We start from the raw sequence: 21767 nt of genomic DNA on the forward strand, positions 1-21767 counted from the left end.
TTTTTGTAAATCTATCCTTGGTGGACTGATGCATACTCTAACATGTTTATATATACAATATAATCTCTCTTTAACATTGTTTTAATAACCTAAATCAGTTGATTATTTTTGGCTTAAAAAAATTCTACAATATGGGGAGGTAACTGTGAACCTCCAACATACATAAATGTAGGATAATAGATCATTCCCTTCTCTACATTTCTAGATTTTGTACCATCAGTGGTCAAATATTTTATTCTGCCCTTTACTCTATATTTATTTAATATTGTATGAAATGGGCATTGTCTTTGTCATTTGAAATAGCTGTTTTTGTCTGTAGAAACCAACACATACACAGAAAATATGAGTAACAAATATGTTTCTTGTACAAAAGTTATGTAAACAGGAGACAATAGCGCTAATTCATCTCTCAGTGGGGATAGGTGAGAGACAAAGTGTTTAATCTAAAATAGCTGGTTGTGCCAAGCCATAATTAGCATTTCAATACCTTACTATGTTTAAATATTGATAACATTAGCTGGTGTCTGCTTTACCTGCAGACTCAGACCATTTTTGTGGGCATGTCCTTGAGAACACCAGGTGAAGGATTTAGTAAGCAAAGCCATGGTTTTAACAGTACAGTGTCCCTTAATTAGTTTTCTTTCACATTCTCTCATGACCGACCATGAAGCAGGACTATTGGTATATACAGACAGATTGATCAGTTGTACGTGAAATACATGCCCTCCCCTTACTCATTCCATCCCTTCAGCTACTGTGATTAGATGTATTCATGATATTAAGTTAGCCTGGACTTAGAATTATGCTAACCCCATTGCTTTCCACGTCCTGCTCACCCTGCTGCTAAGGGACCTGTTTTTTTCTTCCCTAAGTGCAAACGTTGTACGGTCTGACGTGATCTTCCATCATATATGGGGTGATCATATGGAAGACTTCAGTTTTGTATGTCTGGTTCTCCTGTGTCTATTGGAAATTCTACAACTATTACACCTTTTAAATTATAGATCTGTAAACAGTACTTTTTAGAAATTAATTTATATAGTACAAGTGTGCCTGATGGGGGGGCAGATATTACCATTTCTTGCTTAGGCATACAGTGTATTCATGTTGTGTGGCTGCGGCAGCACTTCATTTAGCACAAGCACACAAGGTGTTACATTTGTAAAATGCACAGCTGCAATCTTGCGGTACAAGATCTGAGCTTCCGAGAGTGCTGCCAGAAGGTGGGTGTTCAGGGTAACACAAGCTGTGACCACTGAGCAGTTAATTCCTTCTTGAGCCTAGGAATATTTACCCAATTTCTACAAGTTAAGGCTCTTCCCCTGACTCCAGTGCTTCTTTATTGTTGCAGCATTAAAGGGGCAGTCTACCATAGAATTGTTACTGTTTTAAAAGATAGATAATCCCTTTATTACCCATTCCCCAGTTTTGCATAAGCAACAGTTATATTAATATACTTTTTACCTCTGTGATTACCTTGTATCTAAGAGCCTTCTTCCAGTCCCTGATCACATGACTGTGACTGTTTATTATCTATTGTCTTAAATTTAGCATTGTTTTGTGCTAAATCTTAAATAACCCGCTATGCCTGAACACAGTGTTATCTATATGGCCCATGTGTACTTTCTGTCTCTTTGTGTTGAAAAGAGATTTAAAAAGCATGTGATAAGAGGCAGCCCTCAAAGGCTTAGTAATTAGCATATGAGCCTACCTATGTTTAGTTTAAACTAAGAATACCAAGAGAAAAAAGCAAATTTGATGATAAAAGTAAATTGGAAAGTTGATTAAAATTAAAAGTCCTATCTGAAAAATGAAAGTTTAATTTATACTAGACTGTCCCTTTAATTACCCATTACCCCCTGTCAAGGTTATAGGTCAAAAGAATATTGGTCTGTCTTCATACAAAAAAAAAATATGTCTTAAAAGGACAGTGTACCCTGAATTTGTTTTTGGCTGTGGTGTCCCCACCTATACTGAAAGTTTCTATACTTAAAGGGACAGTAAAGTAATAATTAAACTTTCATGATTTAAGCAGAGCATACAATTTTAAACAACTTTCAAATTTACTTCTATTATTTGATTTTCTTCCTTCTCTTGTTATCCGTTGCTGCTCCTGAGCTTACCTAGATAAACCTTTCATCAAAGAACCTAGGTTCTAGCTGCTGATTGGTAGCTGCATATATATACCGATTTGTCATTGGCTCACCCATGTGTTCAATAGAAACCAGCAGGGCATTGCTGCACCTTCAATAAATGATACCAAGAGAATTAAACAAATTTGATAATTGAAGTAAACTGGAAAATGGTATGTTCTACCTAAATCATTAAATAAACATTTTGTATTTCATGTCTCTTTAAGTACAAGCTATACAAAAGCAGAAGAAATTATACTCCTAGTTGTGGGTTATGAGAGATAAGTAATGACATTTTATTTTTCAACTGTTAAAATTTGCAAGTCTAGACTTGGTTTTTCACACTGACACTCATGGAATTCTATTAAAAAAGGGGTTGTCCCTGCAAGTGGCACGATTTCTCCCATATAAACACAGAGTTCTCTGTTACGTAAAAGTTAGCAATGGAGTACGAAGTACAGAGGGAGACCCTGGTGTAGGTTTAATATTATTTATGCCTAATACAAATCAAATTACACTGTTTTCATTGGACTGTACCTTAAATTTGTTGTTATTTTTGTATGTATAGGTTTTCCTTTCAGAGTAAATTAGTTTTTTTTTAGGGCTAAAAGTAACTGTAGGGCGAAAATGTTTAAAGAATTAGGTTCGGAATTGAGAGACCATTTCATACACGCCTATGGAACACCAATGTACAGCCCATTTTACAAAACAATTTGCTTTGTATTTTGTACTTTTAAGTACAAATTTCTTGCTTTTTTTGCCCATACAGTGTACTTAAATTGCAGTTTATGCTGTGCATAGTTAATATGATTTTTGATAAAATAAGGTTTTTGTTGAATAATTTTGTTAGGACTGGCAAGCATTCTTATAGAATCCCACCAGCCCAGATACCTTTTTAGAATCGGGCCCTAAGTATTGGTCTTTGGTATACAGACAGAGATAATATAAAGAAACGTGTATGTCTACACAAAGTGATAAAATAAGGAGATCTGATTTCTCTGGAAACTCAACCCATTTTAATGGGTTGTGGATTCAAAGAGCAAAACCAGCTATTTCATATACAAAAATAAGCAATTTCTCATACATTGCATACTCTGCAGCTGGTATTGGAAACTATTTTACAGTACACAGTAACATGGCAAGGCTTTTCATGCTAACCTATGTAAAGTGTGTTTTTGGACCACCATTTTGTTTCTACATGTAAGAGAGTAATGACTCCAAATTAATAAACATGTTTTTCTCCAAAAGTTCTTAGGAGGCAGCTTCTAACATTGAAGTCTCTCCTCTCCTGATCCTGTGATCTATAAGTTGGACCCGGAAACGGTCTAAGCTTGCAGGGACTCTAGAACAGTGTTTCCCAAATGTTTTTGGTTTGTGTCCCTCCTGGTCCATTTTTTTTTTTTAACTGATTAACATTTCTCAAGTGAAAAGATGGAAAATACATGAAAGTATTTTATCCCATTGCAGGTATTAACTTAAAAGTAAACTATACTTAATAAAATGAAAATATATCATGAATCCATGTCTTGAATGTTGGGGACTTTCTTTTGGCAACTTACCATGTGTCCCACTTGAATAGTTATGTAAAGTAGCTTCCTTTTCATATCTTTCTATCTCATCAGTGTTGTTGTCTGGGGCGAATCAGCCCTTCAGAGTTGACTGTTCCCTTTACTTTCTTTTTCAAACATTATTTGGTCCTGTGTTGATCCCCAGACCTATCTACCCTACCTTCAGATGATTCTTATTGCTTTGGTATTCACACACTGGTACTGGATTTTGCTATCTATCTGAATCATGAAAGAAAAAAATTGGGTTTAGTATGTTCTCAAAATGAATCTGAAGAAAGTATACATAAGGAGGATAGTAGTTGCTAAAACTGGGGAGTCCACATAACATTATTTAATCATAAGCACCCTTTTTGGGGTACTAGAGGGGTTCAACCTGTCTTTTTGTGTTGCTCACATCCTCTTCAATATAAGTATTATTTGAATGTGTCTGCTATACTGTACTGTTTACATGCTACTTTTATACTGATGCTCCTGTATTCGTTATAACCCCTAAGCTTTTCTCTGCATTTAGCACATAATCTGCCTATCAGTTATAATCATACCCACCAGCTCTCCTCTGTGTCACGCAGATTCTGAGGCAAACCATGACCTGACTCAAACAGGGCAGACTCATTCCAGCATTTCCAGCGGTAGCTGCCCTGGCACACCAGAAATGCGTCGCCGACAAGAGGAAGCCATGAGGAGGATAGCAGCACAGGTACTGGGAAAATATTTCTTGGGACTGTGAAGTGAATACACCTTGCTATGCCACAGTGTGTGTGTGTATATATATATATATATATATATATATATATTTATGTGTGTGTATATATATATATATATATGTGTGTGTGTGTATCTATATATATATATATATATTAGGGCGCACTGCAATTTTTGGGGGCTGTATTTGTTACTCTGTGGTGACAATTTCTGAATCATGCTAAGGAAGAAAGGACTGCTTGTTTTTAGCAGGGCAGTGTGAGTTACTATTTCAGTCTAGTATAGAATGGACTCTGTCTAGTAGGATAATCTGTCACATTTTTTAAATAAATCAAAACGTGAGTTTGACCTGTTTCCAGGAAAAGCAGCCTCTGCATTTCCCCGCATTGCCTGACCTAAAAATGAAACTAGTTTTAGATTACCTATCCTATCTCTGAGCTAATTTCTAGTGAAACCCTGCTGATGACATGGTCATTCCGATTTCTCAGGAATAGCCTGCAGGTTGGGATTGAGCCTTTTGTGCGATACCCTGTAGAAGAAAGATTAAAGGGACATAAAACAGCATTTTTCTTTTTATGATTCCGATAGATAATGTCATTTTACTGTCCAATTGACTTCTATTAACACATTTGCTTCATTCTCTTGGTATCCTTTGTTAAAGATCAGCAATACATTGGCGCTAGCTGAACACATATTGTGAGCCAATAACAGGAATTTATGTGCAGCCAACAATCAGTTGCTCCTGAGCCTACCTTGGAATTCTATTCAATAAATACCAAGAGTTCAAAACAAATTAGATACTAGAAGTAAATTGGAAAGCGCTTAAAATCAGATGCTCTATTTGAATCATGACAGAAAAAAATAAGTTTCATGTCCCTTTAAGAATAAATTATTATGACTGTGGTCAGTTTTGTAGTTACACATCATGTAACGCCATATAGTAATATTGTTGTCATAGCTGATCAGTAAAATAATTAGGATTAAGTAATTGAATTGCTTCAGTTAAAGGTTAAAAAAAGTAATTTACTTATATGTGTACATTTTGGAACTGTTGATATAGTAGAATAAACAGCAGATAAACACAATAGAATTGACCCCTTAATTATAAGCTTTCTGCAGAAAAGGGGCAGACTATTGATTGATCCATAGAAGGAAACAGTCTTTGGGATGCCCTGTGGTTAGAATCTTTTAAGTTTTTAATATTCATTCTTTCTCTCAGGTGGTGGCCTATCATTACTGCCAAGCGGACAATGCGTATACTTGCCTGGTACCAGAGTTTGTGCACAATGTTGCTGCTCTCCTTTGCCGTGCTCCCCAACTTGTGGCTTATAGAGAGCAGCTTTTGCGTGAACCACATCTGCAGAGTTTACTGAGTCTACGCTCCTGTGTGCAGGACCCAGCAGCTTCGCTCCGAAGGGGCATCCTTGAGCCCCTCGAAAGCCTATGGAAAGGTAGGTGCCCTCTTTGTGCTTTGATAGGGATACAGAACTCAAAATAAAACTATTATACCTATAGAAAAGCAGCATCTACATTTTGATTTTTTTTTTGTCCAGTAAGTAAAAACTTTTTTTAAAGTAAATTGAAACTTAAAACAGCTAAATTAAAAAAGGCCTGCCGTCATGGCTGAATGTTTGAGTGCAGTGTCATTAAACCCGCATAATACATTTATCAGACACAATATGGGCTAGATTTATCAAGCCCCTGCGGCAGCAAGTTCTCACAGGTGTCAGGAGTCAGACATCAGGTATCAGACAATCACGCGCGGGCAGGAGCTGTCAATCTCCTCGGTCGGACTCGACCGAGGAGATTGACAGCTCCTGCCCGCGCGTGATTGGCTGTACGCGGGCAGGGGGCGGGATTGCACGCAAGCGCAAAATTGCGCTCGTGTGCAATGTTAATTACCTGCGGGTAATTTCGCCCCGCCACAGGCGAGCTGAGGCGTACAGGGGCGCGTATACGTTGGGGCGTTGATAAATCTAGCCCCATATATGTGAGCTTTAAAAAAAAAATGTGTGTGCATGTACGCATTGTATATATATGTGTGTGTATGTATGTATATATATATATATATATATATATATATGTGTGTATGTGCATGTGTTTATATATTTAAAAAAGCAAAAGAATGTAAAGTATATGGTAAAATGGTAGACAAACTTAAATGTAAAGTAATTATTTCTTAATTAGTTTTTTAAATTATATTTCATTTAAATCAAATTGATTTAAATCACAATGTAAATCACTAGTCAGTAAGACCGATGTTAAATCTATTTAAATAATGTTTTTCATTTTTAGAATAATAACTTTTTAGGTAATTTTTTCAGTTTTGCATAGATAGATCATTGAAATAATTGGAATTATTGGGAGGTGAACTATCTCCAGTACATTGCTGCCCATGGTACAGAAAGCCAGAGTTGGTTACTCTGTTCTTTCTTTTCTTCTTAAACTGCAAGAGTCCACAGCTGCATTCATTACTTTTGGGAATTCAGAACCTGGCCACCAGGAGGAGGCAAAGACACCCCAGCCAAAGGCTTCAAACACCTCCCCTACTTCCCTCATCCCCCAGTTATTCTTTGCCTTTCGTCACAGGAGGTTGGCAGAGAAGTGTCAGAAGTTTGAGATAGTCTCTTATGGAGGGTAGTACTCTTCGAAATGGGACTAGAGTTTTAAGTAGTCCTGTCAGCCTCTCAGCGAGAGCATGGATGAAGGTTAGAGTCCAGAGATGCCGGGAGAGTCTTTCTGCAAAACCATCCCGACTCATATTAACAGCTCCTTGGCAATCAGTGTTGACGAGTTTCACTGCCTGCCTTTATTCACTCAAGTCCATGTCAGAGGTGAGGCTTCTATCTGTCACACTTGAAGGGCCGTGTTCCTGTTCCACGGCGTAGATTCCGTTTAATTTTACTTCATTATGTGAGTGTGATGTTAACGAGAAGGTAGGGTCCCAGTGGGACTCCTTTTATCTTAAAATAGGAATCATGGGTTAATATCCTCTGAGGGGGGTTATTGAACAGGGGGGACTTTAATCATGTTTGTTATGTGGTTCTATCTGCTGATGTGTAGTAATACTTTAGGCTCATGGCTTTTTGGAACATTTCGGCCTTATCATTAATTGACGCCATCTTTAATTAATTGGCGCTCTTTTTATGACTTGCACGGTGCACCTCATGACCGGGTGCGGTTACGTTGTTTTTCACTTCCGTATGCTGACTTTGTGGCGACAGAGAGAGTTTGCTCGTTGGTTGTCTGGTTCACAGGAGGTGGTGAGTGCCCCAGCTATTTGGGGTGTAAAAAAGGTTCCAGTTAGTGTTTGTCATTTTTGTAATCCCAAGATGGAGGATTCTTATTTTTTAGACATGGATGTCTCAGATGCGGAAAATGCGTCTTATGATGAATATGAAATGGCCCATGTTATCCATGCCCATCAGTTATGTTCCGATTGCCGTTCCAGAGTACTCTCTTCTCCCGATTCAGGGTCCTCAGAGTGCATTGACCCATACGCCCCCACAAGGATTCTAGGTCCTGTGAGGCACGGGTCCCAGAACTTTCCTTTGCTGCACAAGCAGGTGTCCCTATGGCCTTTACTCCTCCGGAGGGTGGCTTGTTTCCTCCAGAGGTTACGGCATGGTTCCGCATGGCCATATCTATGGCCCTGGCTCATTTGTATCTCCCAAGTAAAATATTTTTAAGATACTGTCTGTGTTCTGTCAACCAGGGCCCGTCGGGCGTGGGATTGCCCAAATCAGTTCGGCCTCCTGGGGAAGCATGGGTCTCTGAGGCTTCAGGGGCCACAACTTTGGAGCTGGAGTCTTTTGTCGATCCGGCGAGGGATAATTTTGCCTTCCTTTATAGGTTGGCACGTCTTTGTGTTCTACTACGACATGTTTTGGGATGGCTAGAGGATCCCAGTCCTAGTGGGCAGAGGGATCCGAGGCCTTAGATGCCGGATGGGAAACTGGATTAGACGCTTGGGGATAAAGCTAATCTCCTTTGACATCTCCATTTTTCTTTCTTTTATGTATCGGTTCCTGTTCTGAGCTTGGGTGAAGGGGGCCTCTGATCGACTGGTCCGGTTGGCGTACCTTTTTTCCTTGGGCATTCACCCACGGGTGCTGCCTTACTTTTATTTTTTAATCTGGATAGGATGTATTTGATTTGTTTGTATAAGCTCACGTCTGATATAACTTCCGTTCTGGGAATGTTCTTTCTGTGGAACTGATACTTGCGATTTTGTGGTCGCATGGGCACTTTGTGCACTTTGGTTAAGACCGAGGTTATGTTTTTTAGTTCATATTATCGAACCTTCGGGTTGATTTTTCTTGGACCTTAGAGAGTTCTGGAGTGTTCTTGTACCAGGCAGGTACTGGTCGGGCGATGTCTACTGTTTTCTTGCCACCCTTGTAGTGCTCCTGTCGGATTTAAAAAAAATAAAAATAAAGAGAGAATGTCTCTTATGGCTCAGTATTATGGACTCGGATCCTATTACGAAGTATGTGGCCTGGGGCATAGATCCAATGCTTCCAGAAGGAAGGTTGTGAGCTCCGATATAAGTTGGTTTTTTTCTGGCACTCTTGCTTGTGATGCGTGACCTTTTTTTTTTCAGCTTCATTGTGGTTCCTAGGGTCCCTGGGGCCTCGGAATTGTAGGTTTGATTCCTTTGGAGTCTGAAAATGGGATTGGCTTCTGGAAGTCTAGTATCTGGTGGAAGATTTGCTTCTTCACTTGCGGTATCTCTGGATGACAACTCTGTGGCCTAGTCGCATTCCTTTTGCGGTGGTGATATTGCTTCCCTCCCGTGGGTTGGGTCCTTTGTTCTGGAAGTGCGGGCATGTCCTTCTTCCTTTTTTCTCACTGTTTCGTTTGCTCTAGTACGTAGAGTGCAGGGGCTACCCTGCCTTTCTACAAGGAGCTGCAAGGCTCCCGATGTTATTCCATTTCAGGGATGTCGGGAGATAAGAACTTCTCCTTGTCTTACCATGGTCTTTAGACTCTCGGATGCTATCCGTCGATCTTATTACAGATCTAGCCCTTCAGGCTTAAGGGTAGGAGGTCTGGGGCCAGTTGCAGTCTTTTCGCTTGTTTGGGTCTGGAAATTGACCATTTATATTCTCCAGTGTGTGGGTCAGGTTGTTAGGCCTGTCTACATGGATTACCTTGTGATCCAGGGGTACTGGTTGCCCTTTTTCTAAACCGGTGGGGAGTCTTTTTCAGTTCACTGGGTTTGTGGATGTTGATAGGTTCTTTACACCTAAGGATTTAACCATAGGAGGCAGCTTATGGGTTCCTCAGGAGCTTAGATCTTCAGTTTGTTTACGTTTTTTTGAGGACTCTGGCTTAGGACCATGTCTCTTGCCTGGAAAGGATATGGATGGTCCTGTTTAACCTTAGGGTTCGGTTTTCCCCCGTGTCTCTTTGGAGTGGGGGGATGTTTCTGACTCTCATGGAAAATTTACATCAGCCTGAGGCTTTAGTTTGAGGTTTCTGACGGATCCCTACTTGTCTGCTGGGACATCTGATATTTCTGGTAGGCTCCAGTTGTGGTACCAACTGGACTGACAATATTGGGGTTTTTCCTCTATTGGTAGGGTGGTTACCATTGCCTAATCCTCTTCTTCTCACCTAGGGTGAGGAAAGGGTTTTAATGTGTTCTCCTGGATTGGGAGGTACCTCAGTATCTGAAGGACCCGTGGGTCCTTTTGTTTTTTCGCCTCATAGGTTTTTTTTTTTCCCTCTCTTGCATTCTCAGACTCATGGAATGGATTCTGGTATTGGAATGCTGTGGGTCAGAGTACTTCTTCCCTTGAGGAGTGTTCCTTCTTTATGGAAGGCTGCTATGTAGGGGTCCTTGGACCCGAGCATGAGGTTCCTGTCATGGTTCAGGAGAACCTACCAGTTTGGTCAGGGTTCTACTCTGGAGATTTGAATCCTCGTAGATGCATCATTTTTCTTCCAAAGGTCTGAGACTCTAGTTTTCGGTCTTTCTCTTTTGGGCTGGGACCGTTATCCTGGAAGGAAGGCCGGAGATCAGTCTGCTTTTTGCAGTATGGACCATTTGCTGGTATTGAATCTGTCCTCCTCTTTAATGATGGGACTCTTTGTGCCCATCTCTCTACTGGCTGTGTCTGCTGTCGGATTGGAATGCTCTTTGGAAGGAGCTGTTGTCGAGATGTTTCTGCACTCCTCTGTGGGATTTGTCCCACGAGGGGTCAGGACAGCTTTGCTGCCTGGTGATTGGTCATCGTGAGTTTTGCTCACAGGTGGCTCTATGCCCTCTTGGAGAGCTCTCTTTTTAGCTGCTAGGACAGTTTTTCTGTCTCTGCTTGTCTATGCTTGTCTAGCCTGACAGGTTTTGACTTGTCTAGGTTGCAAGGGGGAACTCACGGTTTTCTGGAACACCATGGTTGGTATGGTGCTGTGTCAGTAATATGAGGGTTACTTTCCGGTCATCCTAGTGACGTTTTCTCCTGACTATGGACCTAACTTCTGGTCCTTGTCCTCTTAAGGAATTTGTTTCCCTGGACAGTGGTCCTGTTGCAACCTCGGGTTGCTCTAGCTGAATGGGGCCTTTTGTCTATCTCATGGGGTCTTCTATTCTCCCTCTCGGGGGTAGATAGGGATTTTTGACCAGTTTGTCTTGAGCCCGTATTGGATGGTTCTTCGGATCTCTTCTGGGTTCCTCTACTCTTCCTCTTGGGGGTTGATGGAGTTTTTTTTTTTTTAGGTCAGAAATGTTTTCTGTGGGAGTTGAGTGCCGCAGGGCTGACTCCTCGGAAGCCTTTTTGCTCAGCAGACTCTGGTTCTGAGTGGTCTCTAGCACGGCTTTGCAGGTTGCGTGACTGATAAGTGGTTACCGGGCTTCCGGTTTTTCCCTTGTCATATGTAGTTTTTGTGGGGTGTTGAGTAATTTCAGGCTGTGGTACATTTCGAAGGAGCTGCCTTTTTTGTACCCACCCTTTGTTTGCATCCAGTGTCCTCTAGCTTGGGTATTGTTTTCTCAAAAGTAATGAATGCTGCTGTGGACTCTTCCCGTTTAAGAAGAAAAACATAAATTATGCTTACCTAATCATTTTCTTTCCTTCTGACAGGAAGAGTCCACAGCTCCCGCCCGTGCTTTATCTATAGGGCGGTAGAGAAATCTTTGTTCTTCTGGCACCTTTTTTCATCCTGATATTTCTCCTACTGTTCCTTGTTCCCTAGTAGCCTCTGAGGGTGAAATCTCAGATTTGGACAGTATTATTCCTTCATCTGATACTGAAGAAGTAAATTTCAGATTTAAGCTTGAACACCTTTGTGTACTGTTAAAGGAGGTATTGGCTACTTTGGACAACTCCGATACTTCTGTTGTTTTCAATCCTTTGAAGTCTAGTAAACTTAATAAATACTATGATGTTCCTTCCTCTGTGGAAGTGTTTCCTGTTCCAGACCGTGTGACAGAGATTATTTCACAGGAATGGGAGAAGCCAGGGATACCTTTCCCCCCGTCTCCCGTCTTTAAAAAGATATTTCCTACTGGTTTATACTACTTATGTGTGAGGTCCAAGAGTGGCCTCCTGAGCTTAATAGAAGGTTCACACTTAATGTGGCAAATCACCATTTTACATTAGAATGGTTTACTAATGCTTATTTTCTTGTTTTTTGGATTACCTGTATACACTCAATATTGTATAGTACTTGAAATTCTTTGTATTTACTAACTGAGTATGTTGTACTCCCTTTTTATCTTGTGATTTGTCTGTTGAAACCTCAATAAAAATAAAAATATAAAAAAAAAAATTAAAAAAAAAGATATTTCCTGTTGCTGACTCCATTAAAGATTCATGGTGCACGGTGCCTAAAGTAGAAGGGGCTATTTCTACTCTGGCTTAGAGAACTACGATCCCTATAGAGGATAGCTGCTCCTTTAAGAATCCCATGGACAAAATGCTGGAGGCTTATTTGAAAAAGATGTATGTCCATCAAGGTCTTCAATGGCAACCTGCAGTTTGTATTGCCACAGTAGCAAGTGCGGCATCTTATTGGTGCAACGCCTTTTCTGAATCCATTTTAGTAGAGACTCCGTTGGAGGAGATCCAAGACAGGATTAAGGCTTTCAAACTAGCCAATTCCTTTATGTCTGGCTTCATTGTCTTAGTCCGCAGGGCTTTGTGGCTAAAATCTTGGTCAGCTGATGTTACCTCCAAGTCCAAGCTTCTGGCGCTTCCTTTCAAGTGTAAGACCTTGTTTGGACCTGGTCTGGCAGAAATAATTTCTCATATTACGGGTGGAAAAGGGTCTTTTCTACCACAAGACAAGAAGAACAGACCTAAAGGACGTCAAAGTAGTTTTTGTTCCTTTCGTAACTTCAAAGGTCAAAAGTTGTCCTCTCCCTCTTCCAAGCAGGAATAGTCCAAGTCCTCTTGGAAACCCAGTCAATCTTGGAATAAGAGGAAACCAGCAAAGAAACCCTCGGCTGAGTCTAAGTCAGCATGAAGGGTCGGCCCCTGATCCGGGATTCGATCAAGTGGGGGGCAGAATTTCCCTGTTTTGTCAAGCGTGGATATGAGATGTCCCTGATCCTTGGGCTTTGGACATATCTCTGGGTTACAAAATAGAATTCAAAACTTTCCCTCCCAGGGGCAGATTCCTCCTCTCAAGATTATCTGCAGACCAGGTAAAAAGAGAGGCTTTCTTGAACTGCGTTCAGGACCTTTTCTCCCTGGGAGTGATTGTTAATGTTCCAGTACGACATATTGGTTCAGGCACCATCTTTTCAACAAGCAAACTCTCATACAGAGATCTTGTTGTCTTTTCTACATTCCCACGGATGGAAAGTGAATCTGGAGAAGAGTTCCCTTGTTCCAGCTACAAGGGTGGTTTTCATAGGAACCATAATAGATTTCCTATCTATGAAACATTTTCTGACAGAGGTCAGAAAATCCAAGATTCCTCTTGTCTCTCTCTTCAGTCTACTGTTCGACCATCAGTAGCTTAATGTATGGAGGTAATTGGTCTGATGGCTGCTTCTATGGACATCATTCCCTTTGTTAGATTCCATTTGAGAGCTCTGCATTTATGCATGCTCAGACAATGGAACGGAGACCATTCAGGTCTGTCTCAGAGGATAGATCTAGACCAGACAACAAGAGACTCTCTCCCATGGTGGCTTGCTCAGGAGCATCTGTCTCAGGGAACATGCTTCCGGAGACCTTCCTAGGTGATTGTGACCACGGACGCCAGCCTGCTAGGCTGGGGAGCAGTCTGGGAATCGTTAAAGGTGCAGGGACTATGGACTTGGGAGGAGTCTGGTCTCCCAATAAACATCTTAGAGTTGAGACCGATTTTCAATGCTCTGATGGCTTGGCCTCATGTGTCTTTAGCCCAGTTTATCAGGTTTCAGTCGGACAACATCACCTCAGTGGCTTACATCAACCACCAGGGAGGAACTCGGAGTTTCTTAGCCATGAAGGAGGTGTCACGGATTATTCAGTGGGGGAAGCTCACAATTGTTGTCTAGCTGCCATCCACATTCTTGGAGTGGACAACTGGGAAGCGGATTTCCTGAGCAGACAGACATTTCATCCCGGGTAGTGGGCTCTACATCCGGAGGTGTTCTCCAGGTTAACCCTCAAATGGGGGCTGCCGGAGTTGGATCTGATGATGTCTCAGCACAACGCTAAGCTTCAAAGGTACGGTTCAAGGTCAAGAGATCCTCAGGCCGCTCTGATAGATGCTCTGGCGGTTCCTTGGGATTTTGGTCTAGCATACTTGTTTCCAACGTTTGCGTTCCTTCCACAAGTTATTGCACGTATCAAACAAGAGAGAGCATCTGTAATTCTAATAGCTCCTGCATAGCCTCGCAGGATCTGGTATGCAGACCTAGGGAAGATGTCATCTCTGCCACCTTGGAGGTTTCTTCTGAGGAAGGACCTTCTAACTCGGGGTCCATTCCTCCATCCAAATCTTGTTTCTCTGAAGCTGACTGCTTGGAGATTGAACGCTTAGTTATGTTATGTTATGTTTTCTGAGTCGGTCATTGAGACCATGATCCAGACTCGTAAGCCTGTTACTCGAAAAATTTGCCATAAGGTATGGCGTAAATACCTTTATTGGTATGAATCTAAGGGCTACTCTTTGAGTAGGGTCAGGATTCCTAGAATTTTGTCTTTTCTCCAGGAAGGTCTGGAGAAACGGTTTTCATGTTATAGTTTAGGGAGAATGGGGGGATTTTGGCATTTAAGCCAAGTGTAGAATTATACACTCATTATTAGAATAAATTATAGAAAATTAAATTAACACTTTATTAACAAATATGCAAAAACAAACATTACCATAGGTAGATACTATAGTTCAAAAAGAGTCTGGGTATAATTCCTTCCAGTCCCCACAAATAGGATTTAAGCAATACAGTATCTATCTACAATTTAAAAAAAGATACTATAAAGGCCATAAAGAAACATGGGAATTCCACTACCAGTTTCTATGAGTCAGTTGCCTTTAAATAGCATCTATATTAAAAAATAAGGGCTATAGAGTCTGTAATGGCGTGTAATTATAATCAGCTTGTATTAGAAAAATCAAAAAAGGTAGGGTGCTTAGTGATTCACAATCAATCCAATTCCCAACAGTATTCACACTGTCTATAAAGCTGTGCGCTCAAAGGCGACCTCCTACCTGCGTACCGCTCTGATTTAACAGAGTCGGCCGATTTCTGACTGAATTCCCTATATACAATATCTATATGTCACACACACATCGCAGCATACAATTCTTATGTACAATACTACCGGTCATTATCATTATCCTCTTAGTCTATATCCACTACAAACAGGGTCACCTCTTTTTACTGATATAGACTAAGAGGATAATGATAATGACCGGTAGTATTGTACATAAGAATTGTATGCTGCGATGTGTGTGTGACATATAGATATTGTATACTGTATAGGGAATTCAGTCAGAAATCGGCCGACTCTGTTAAATCAGAGCGGTACGCAGGTAGGAGGTCGCCTTTGAGCGCACAGCTTTATAGACAGTGTGAATACTGTTGGGAATTGGATTGATTGTGAATCACTAAGCACCCTACCTTTTTTGATTTTTCTAATACAAGCTGATTATAATTACACGCCATTACAGACTCTATAGCCCTTATTTTTTAATATAGATGCTATTTAAAGGCAACTGACTCATAGAAACTGGTAGTGGAATTCCCACGTTTCTTTATGGCCTTTATAGTATCTTTTTTTAAATTGTAGATAGATACTGTATTGCTTAAATCCTATTTGTGGGGACTGGAAGGAATTATACCCAGACTCTTTTTGAACTATAGTATCTACCTATGGTAATGTTTGTTTTTGCATATTTGTTAATAAAGTGTTAATTTAATTTTCTATAATTTATAGAAACGGTTTTCAGTCAGTTCTCTGAAAGGTCAGATTTCTGCATTATCTATTTTGTTATACAAGCATCTGGCAGATGTGACAGATGTTACATTTTTTTGTCAGGCCCTGGTCAGAATCAGGACTGTGTTTAAAAACTGTTGCTCCTCCTTGGAGCCTTAATCTTGTTCTTAAAGTTTTGCAGCAGACTCTGTTTGAGCCAATGCATTCCATAGATATTAAGTTGCTATCTTGGAAGGTTTTGTTTCTTATTCCTATCTCTTCTGCTCGGAAAGTTTAGGAACCCTCGGCTTTGCAGTGTGATTCACCTTACCTTATCTTTCATGCGGATAAGGCGGTTCTTCGTACTAAATTGGGGTTTCTTCCTGAAGTGGTTTCGGATAGAAATATTAATCAGGAAATTGTTGTTTCTTCTCTCTGTCCCAATCCTCCTTATAAAGAACGTCTGTTGCACAACTTGGATGTTGTGCGTGCTCTAAAATTCTCCCTACAGACGACTAAGGATTTTCTCCAGTCTTCTGCCCTGTTTGTTTGTTTCTTAGGAAAGCGTAAGGGTCAGAAGGCTACTTCGCTTTCCCTCTGGTTGAGAAGTAAGAAAGGTTCTTCAAGCGGTGGTGCCGTCTGTTTAGGTCTGCCTGTTTTGTTCTCCTTTCCTGTTCATTCTGTGTCCTCTAGCTTGGGTATTGGTTCCCACTAGTAATTGAATGACGTTGTGGAGTCTCCATATTTTAGGAAAGAAAACAAAATGTATGCTTACCTGATACATTTCTTTCTTTCCGGATATGGAGAGTACACGACCCCACCCTTTATTTAGACATTTATTTTTGACTAAACGTCAGGCACCTCTACACCTTTGTGTTATTCCTTTTCCATTTCCCTTCGGTTGAATGACTGGGGATTATGGGTAGGGGAGTGACACTTAACAGCTTTGCTGTGGTGCTCTTTGCCTCCTCCTGCTGACCAGGAGTGATATTCCCACTAGTAATGGAATGAGGTTGTGGACTCTCCATATCCGGAAAGAAAGAAATTTATCAGGTAAGCACAAATTTTGTTTTTTCTGACAAATTTCAAAGTTATGTCTATTTCCATTCCTCCTGTATCACGTGACAGCATCAGCAAATCACAAATGCATATATACGTTTATATTTTGTGAATTCTTGCACATGCTCGGTAGGAGCTGGTGACTCAAGAAGTGTAAATATAAAAAGACTGTCCACATTTTGTTAATGGAAGTAAATTGAAAAGTTTTTTAAAATTGCAAGCTCTATCTGAATCATGAAAGTTTAAAGGGACACTGAACCCATTTTTTTTTCTTTCATGATTCAGATAGAGCATGCCATTTTAAGCAACTTTCTAATTTACTCCTATTATCAAATTTTCTTCATTCATCTTGGTATCTTTATTTGAAAAGCAAGAATGTAAGTTTAGATGCCGGACCATTTTTGGTAAACAACCTGGGTTATTCTTGCTGATTGGTGGATAAATTCACCATCCAATAAACAAGTGCTGTCCAGGGTCTGAACCAAAAAATATCTGGCTCCTTAGCTTAAAATGCCTTCTTTTTCAAATAAAGATAGTAAGAGAAATAAGAAAAATTGAAAATAGGAGTAAATTGGAAAGTTGCTTAAAATTGCATGCTCTATCTGAATCACGAAAGAAAAAATTTGGGTTCAGTGTCCCTTTAATTTTGACTTGTGTGTCCCTTTTTAGTTCCAAGGTGTGGTAGCATCATTACCATGTTGCCATTAGCTTTCTGGTGCTTATAGTATACTTCTACGTACAAATCACATTTTGTCACTTATCCAAATGTTTTCTCTGTTGCTTGCCTATACTTCTCACTCATTGGCTCCACAGATAGGAAGATCCCAGATGAAGATTATATTATCCTAATAGACGGGTTGAATGAGGCCGAGTTTCACAAACCAGATTATGGAGATACTATTGTGTCCTTCCTTAGCAAGATGATTGGAAAATTTCCCCACTGGTTGAAACTTATTGTAACAGTGCGGACCACTCTACAGGTAAGGAAACTCACTACTATACTGGAAGTTTGCAAGGTCGTGTTATGTTTTACTTTTATCGTTAATTAGTAAATATATTTTTAATTAATAATAAACTCTTTTTTTTTTTTTTTTTTTTCCTTGTCGCATTCTATTTAAACATTTTCAGGTTTTCTTGAATTATTTTAGTTTTGTTTGTAAAGTCTATTTCTCTTGTAAGATGTATCGAGTCCACGGATTCATCCATACTTGTGGGATATTCTTCTTCCTTACAGGAAGTGGCAAAGAGAGCACCCACAGCAGAGCTGTCTATATAGCTCCTCCCTTTGCTCCACCCCCCAGTCATTCTCTTTGCCTACTCTAAGTACTAGGAAGGGTAAAGTGAGTGTGGTGAAAAAAATGTTAGTTTTTATTTTCTCAAGCAAAAGTTTGTTATTTTAAATTGTACCGGTGTGTACTATTCACTCTCTGGCAGAAAAGGGATGAAGATTTCTGCAAGGAGGATAATGATCTTAGCACTTTGTAATTAAGATCCACTGCTGTTCTCACAAGGGCTGAAGAGTACAGGAAAACTTCAGTTGGGGGAACGGTTTGCATGCTAAGCTGCATTGAGGTATGTTCAGTCTATTTTTTTCTAGACAGACTGTGATAATTCTAGAAAAGGCTGGCAATATCTCCATGAGGGAAGGGTAAGCTGTATTCAGACACTTAGTAGGAATCCCAGCTTGCATAAAGGGCTCATTAGTTACTGGTGACACTGATAGGAAAAAACGTTTTGTTTTTTTATTGCAAACATAACATTTTTTGAGGGACTTTAAGGGGTCATTGTGGCTTGTTTAAGGGTTTTTAACCCACATGGCTAGTTTAGAAACACTTTGGTGTGTTTCTTTTAGGCCCCATAACATTGAGTGAGGTTGGAGGCGCCTCAGTTGCGCAGTTTCTTTTACTCAGAGACATCCAGCTGCTTCTCCAGAGGGTCCTGCTGTGTATGAGGGCTTAAAAGAAGTTTCCCCCCCCACAAATCTTTCCTAAAGGGCAGGTAGGCGCCACAGCAGAGCTGTGGCAAGGTGCTGAACATTTTTTACCGGTTTTTGACGTTTTGTCAATCCGGTTTTTACATTAAGGGGTTAATCGTTTATTTGCCTAGCTGTGCAAAGTTACTAAGGCTTTATGATGATACTGTAAAAATTTCGTAGAGTTTACTGCTTTTTTACACTGTTTTGCAGAGTTTGTGCATCTTTTTTTCTCTTAAAGGCACAGTACCGTTTTTTTCTAAGTGTTATTTGCTTTGATTAAAGTGTTTCCCAAGCTTGCTTGTTGCATTACTAGCCTGTTTAACATGTCTGACACCAAGGAAAATCCTTGTTCAATGTGTTTAGAAGCCATTGTGGAACCCCCTCTTAGAATGTGTCCCACTTGCACTGATATGTCTGTAAATTATAAAGAGCATATTTTAGCACTTAAAAATATTGCAATAGATGATTCTCAGACAGAAGGAAATGAGGGTTTGCCATCTAGCTCTCCCCAAGTGTCACAACCAGTAACGCCCGCACAAGTGACGCCAAGTACCTCTAGTGGGTCGAATTCATTTACTTTACAAGACATGGCCACCGTTATGAATACAATCCTCACAGAGGTTTATCCAAACTGCCTGGTTTACAAGGAAAGTGTGACAGCTCTGGGTTAAGAACAAATGCTGAGCCGTCTAACGCTTTAGTAGCCATTTCCGATATACCCTCACAATGTTCTGAAGTAGGGGTAAGAGATTTGTTATCTGAGGGAGAAATTTCTGATTCAGGAAAGACGCTCCCTCAGACAGATTCTGGTATGACGGCCTTTAAATTTAAGCTTGAATACCTCCGCTTATTGCTCAGGGAGGTATTAGCGACTCTAGATGATTGTGACCCTATAGTGGTCCCAGAGAAATTGTGTAAAATGGACAAATACTTAGAGGTTCCTGTTTACACTGATGTTTTTCCAGTCCCTAAGAGGATTGTGAATATTGTTACTAAGGAGTGGGATAGACCAGGTATTCCGTTCGTTCCCCCTCCTGTTTTTAAGAAAATGTTTCCCATATCTGACACCATGCGGGACTCGTGGCAGACGGTTCCTAAGGTGGAGGGAGCTATTTCTACTCTTGCTAAGCATACAACTATACCTATCGAAGACAGTTGTGCTTTCAAAGATCCTATGGATAAAAAATTAGAGGGTCTCCTGAAGAAAATTTTTGTTCATCAAGGTTTTCTTCTCCAACCTATTGCATGCATTGTTCCTGTAACTACTGCAGCTGCTTTCTGGTTCGAGGATCTAGAAGAGGCTCTTCAGATGGAGACTCCATTAGAGGATATTATGGATAGAATTAAGGCCCTTAAGTTGGCTAATTCTTTCATTACAGATGCCGCTTTACAACTGGCTAAATTAGCGGCAAAGAATTAAGGTTTTGCCATTTTAGCACGCAGGGCGTTATGGCTTAAGTCCTGGTCTGCTGATGTGTCATCAAAATCTAAACTTTTGAACATCCCTTTCAAAGGAAAGACCCTATTCGGGCCTGAACTGAAAGAGATTTTTTCAGACATCACTGGAGGGAAAGGCCATGCCCTCCCTCAGGATAAAACAAGTAAAATGAGGACCAAACAAAATAATTTTTGTTCCTTTCGGAACTTCAAGGGTGGTCCCGCTTCAGCTTCCCCTGCTGCAAAGCAAGAAGGGAATTTTGCCCAATCCAAGTCAGTCTGGAGACCTAACCAGGCTTGGAACAAGGGTAAACAGGCCAAGAAGCCTGCAGCTGCCTCTAATACAGCATGAAGGGGTAGCCCCCGATCCGGGACCGGATCTAGTAGGGGGCAGACGCTCTCTCTTCGCTCAGGCTTGGGCAAGAGATGTTCACGATTCCTGGACTTTAGAAATTGTGTCCCAGGGATATCTTCTGGACTTCAAAGACTCCCCCCCCCCATCCCCCGGGGGGAGATTTCACATTTCTCAATTGTCTGCAAACCAGACAAAGAGAGAGGCGTTCTTACGCTGTGTAGAAGACCTACATACCATGGGAGTGATCCGCCCAGTTCCAAAAGCGGAACAAGGGTTTTACTCAAACCTGTTTGTGGTTCCCAAAAAAGAGGGAACTTTCAGACCAATCTTGGATCTCAAAATTCTAAACAAATTCCTCAGAGTACCATCATTGAAGATGGAGACTATTCGGACTATTCTACCATTGATCCAGGAGGGTCAATATATGACTACCGTGGACTTAAAAGATGCGTATCTACACATCCCTATTCACAGAGATCATCATCAATTCCTCAGATTCGCCTTTCTGGACAGGCATTACCAGTTCGTGGCCCTTCCCTTCGGGCTGGCCACGGCTCCCAGAATTTTCACAAAGGTGCTAGGGTCCCTTTTGGCGGTTCTAAGACCGCGGGGCATAGCAGTGGCGCCTTATCTAGACGTCTTAATTCAGGCGTCGACTTTCCAGCTAGCCAAGTCTCACACAGACATGTTGGCTTTTCTGAGATCTCACGGGTGGAAGGTGAACATAAAAAAGAGTTCTCTCTTCCCTCTCACAAGAGTTTCCTTCCTAGGGACTCTGATAGACTCGGTAGAAATGAAAATATTTCTGACGGTGGTCAGAAAATCAAAACTCTTAACCACTTGCCGAGCTCTTCATTCCATTCCTCGGCCATCAGTGGCTCAGTGTATGGAGGTAATCGGACTCATGGTAGCAGCAATGGACATAGTTCCTTTTGCCCGCCTACACCTCAGACCACTGCAACTATGCATGCTCAAACAGTGGAATGGGGATTATGCAGATTTATCTCCTCAACTACATCTGGACCAGGAGACCAGAGACTCTCTTCTCTGGTGGTTGTCTCAGGGAATGTGTTTCCGCAGGCCAGAGTGGCTCATAGTAACGACAGATGCCAGCCTGCTAGGCTGGGGTGCAGTCTGGAACTCCCTGAAAGCACAGGGCTTATAGTCTCAGGAGGAAACTCT

The 21767-nt window shown here is 40.9% G+C and overlaps 1 protein-coding gene across 4 annotated transcripts in view; it reads left to right on the plus strand.

The window, feature by feature from the left end:
* Window positions 1-21767, plus strand: part of TANC2 (tetratricopeptide repeat, ankyrin repeat and coiled-coil containing 2) — a 785323-nt gene that overhangs the window by 622580 nt on the left and 140976 nt on the right. For all 4 annotated transcript variants that reach the window (XM_053699768.1, XM_053699765.1, XM_053699775.1 and 1 more), the window contains 3 exons: window positions 4270-4397; window positions 5622-5853; window positions 17632-17798. In XM_053699768.1, coding sequence (XP_053555743.1) covers window positions 4270-4397; window positions 5622-5853; window positions 17632-17798 — 527 coding nt within the window. The remainder of the gene's footprint in view (window positions 1-4269; window positions 4398-5621; window positions 5854-17631; window positions 17799-21767) is intronic.

This window comes from Bombina bombina, chromosome 1 (assembly GCF_027579735.1).
Source record: "Bombina bombina isolate aBomBom1 chromosome 1, aBomBom1.pri, whole genome shotgun sequence".
Taxonomy (NCBI): domain Eukaryota; kingdom Metazoa; phylum Chordata; class Amphibia; order Anura; family Bombinatoridae; genus Bombina; species Bombina bombina.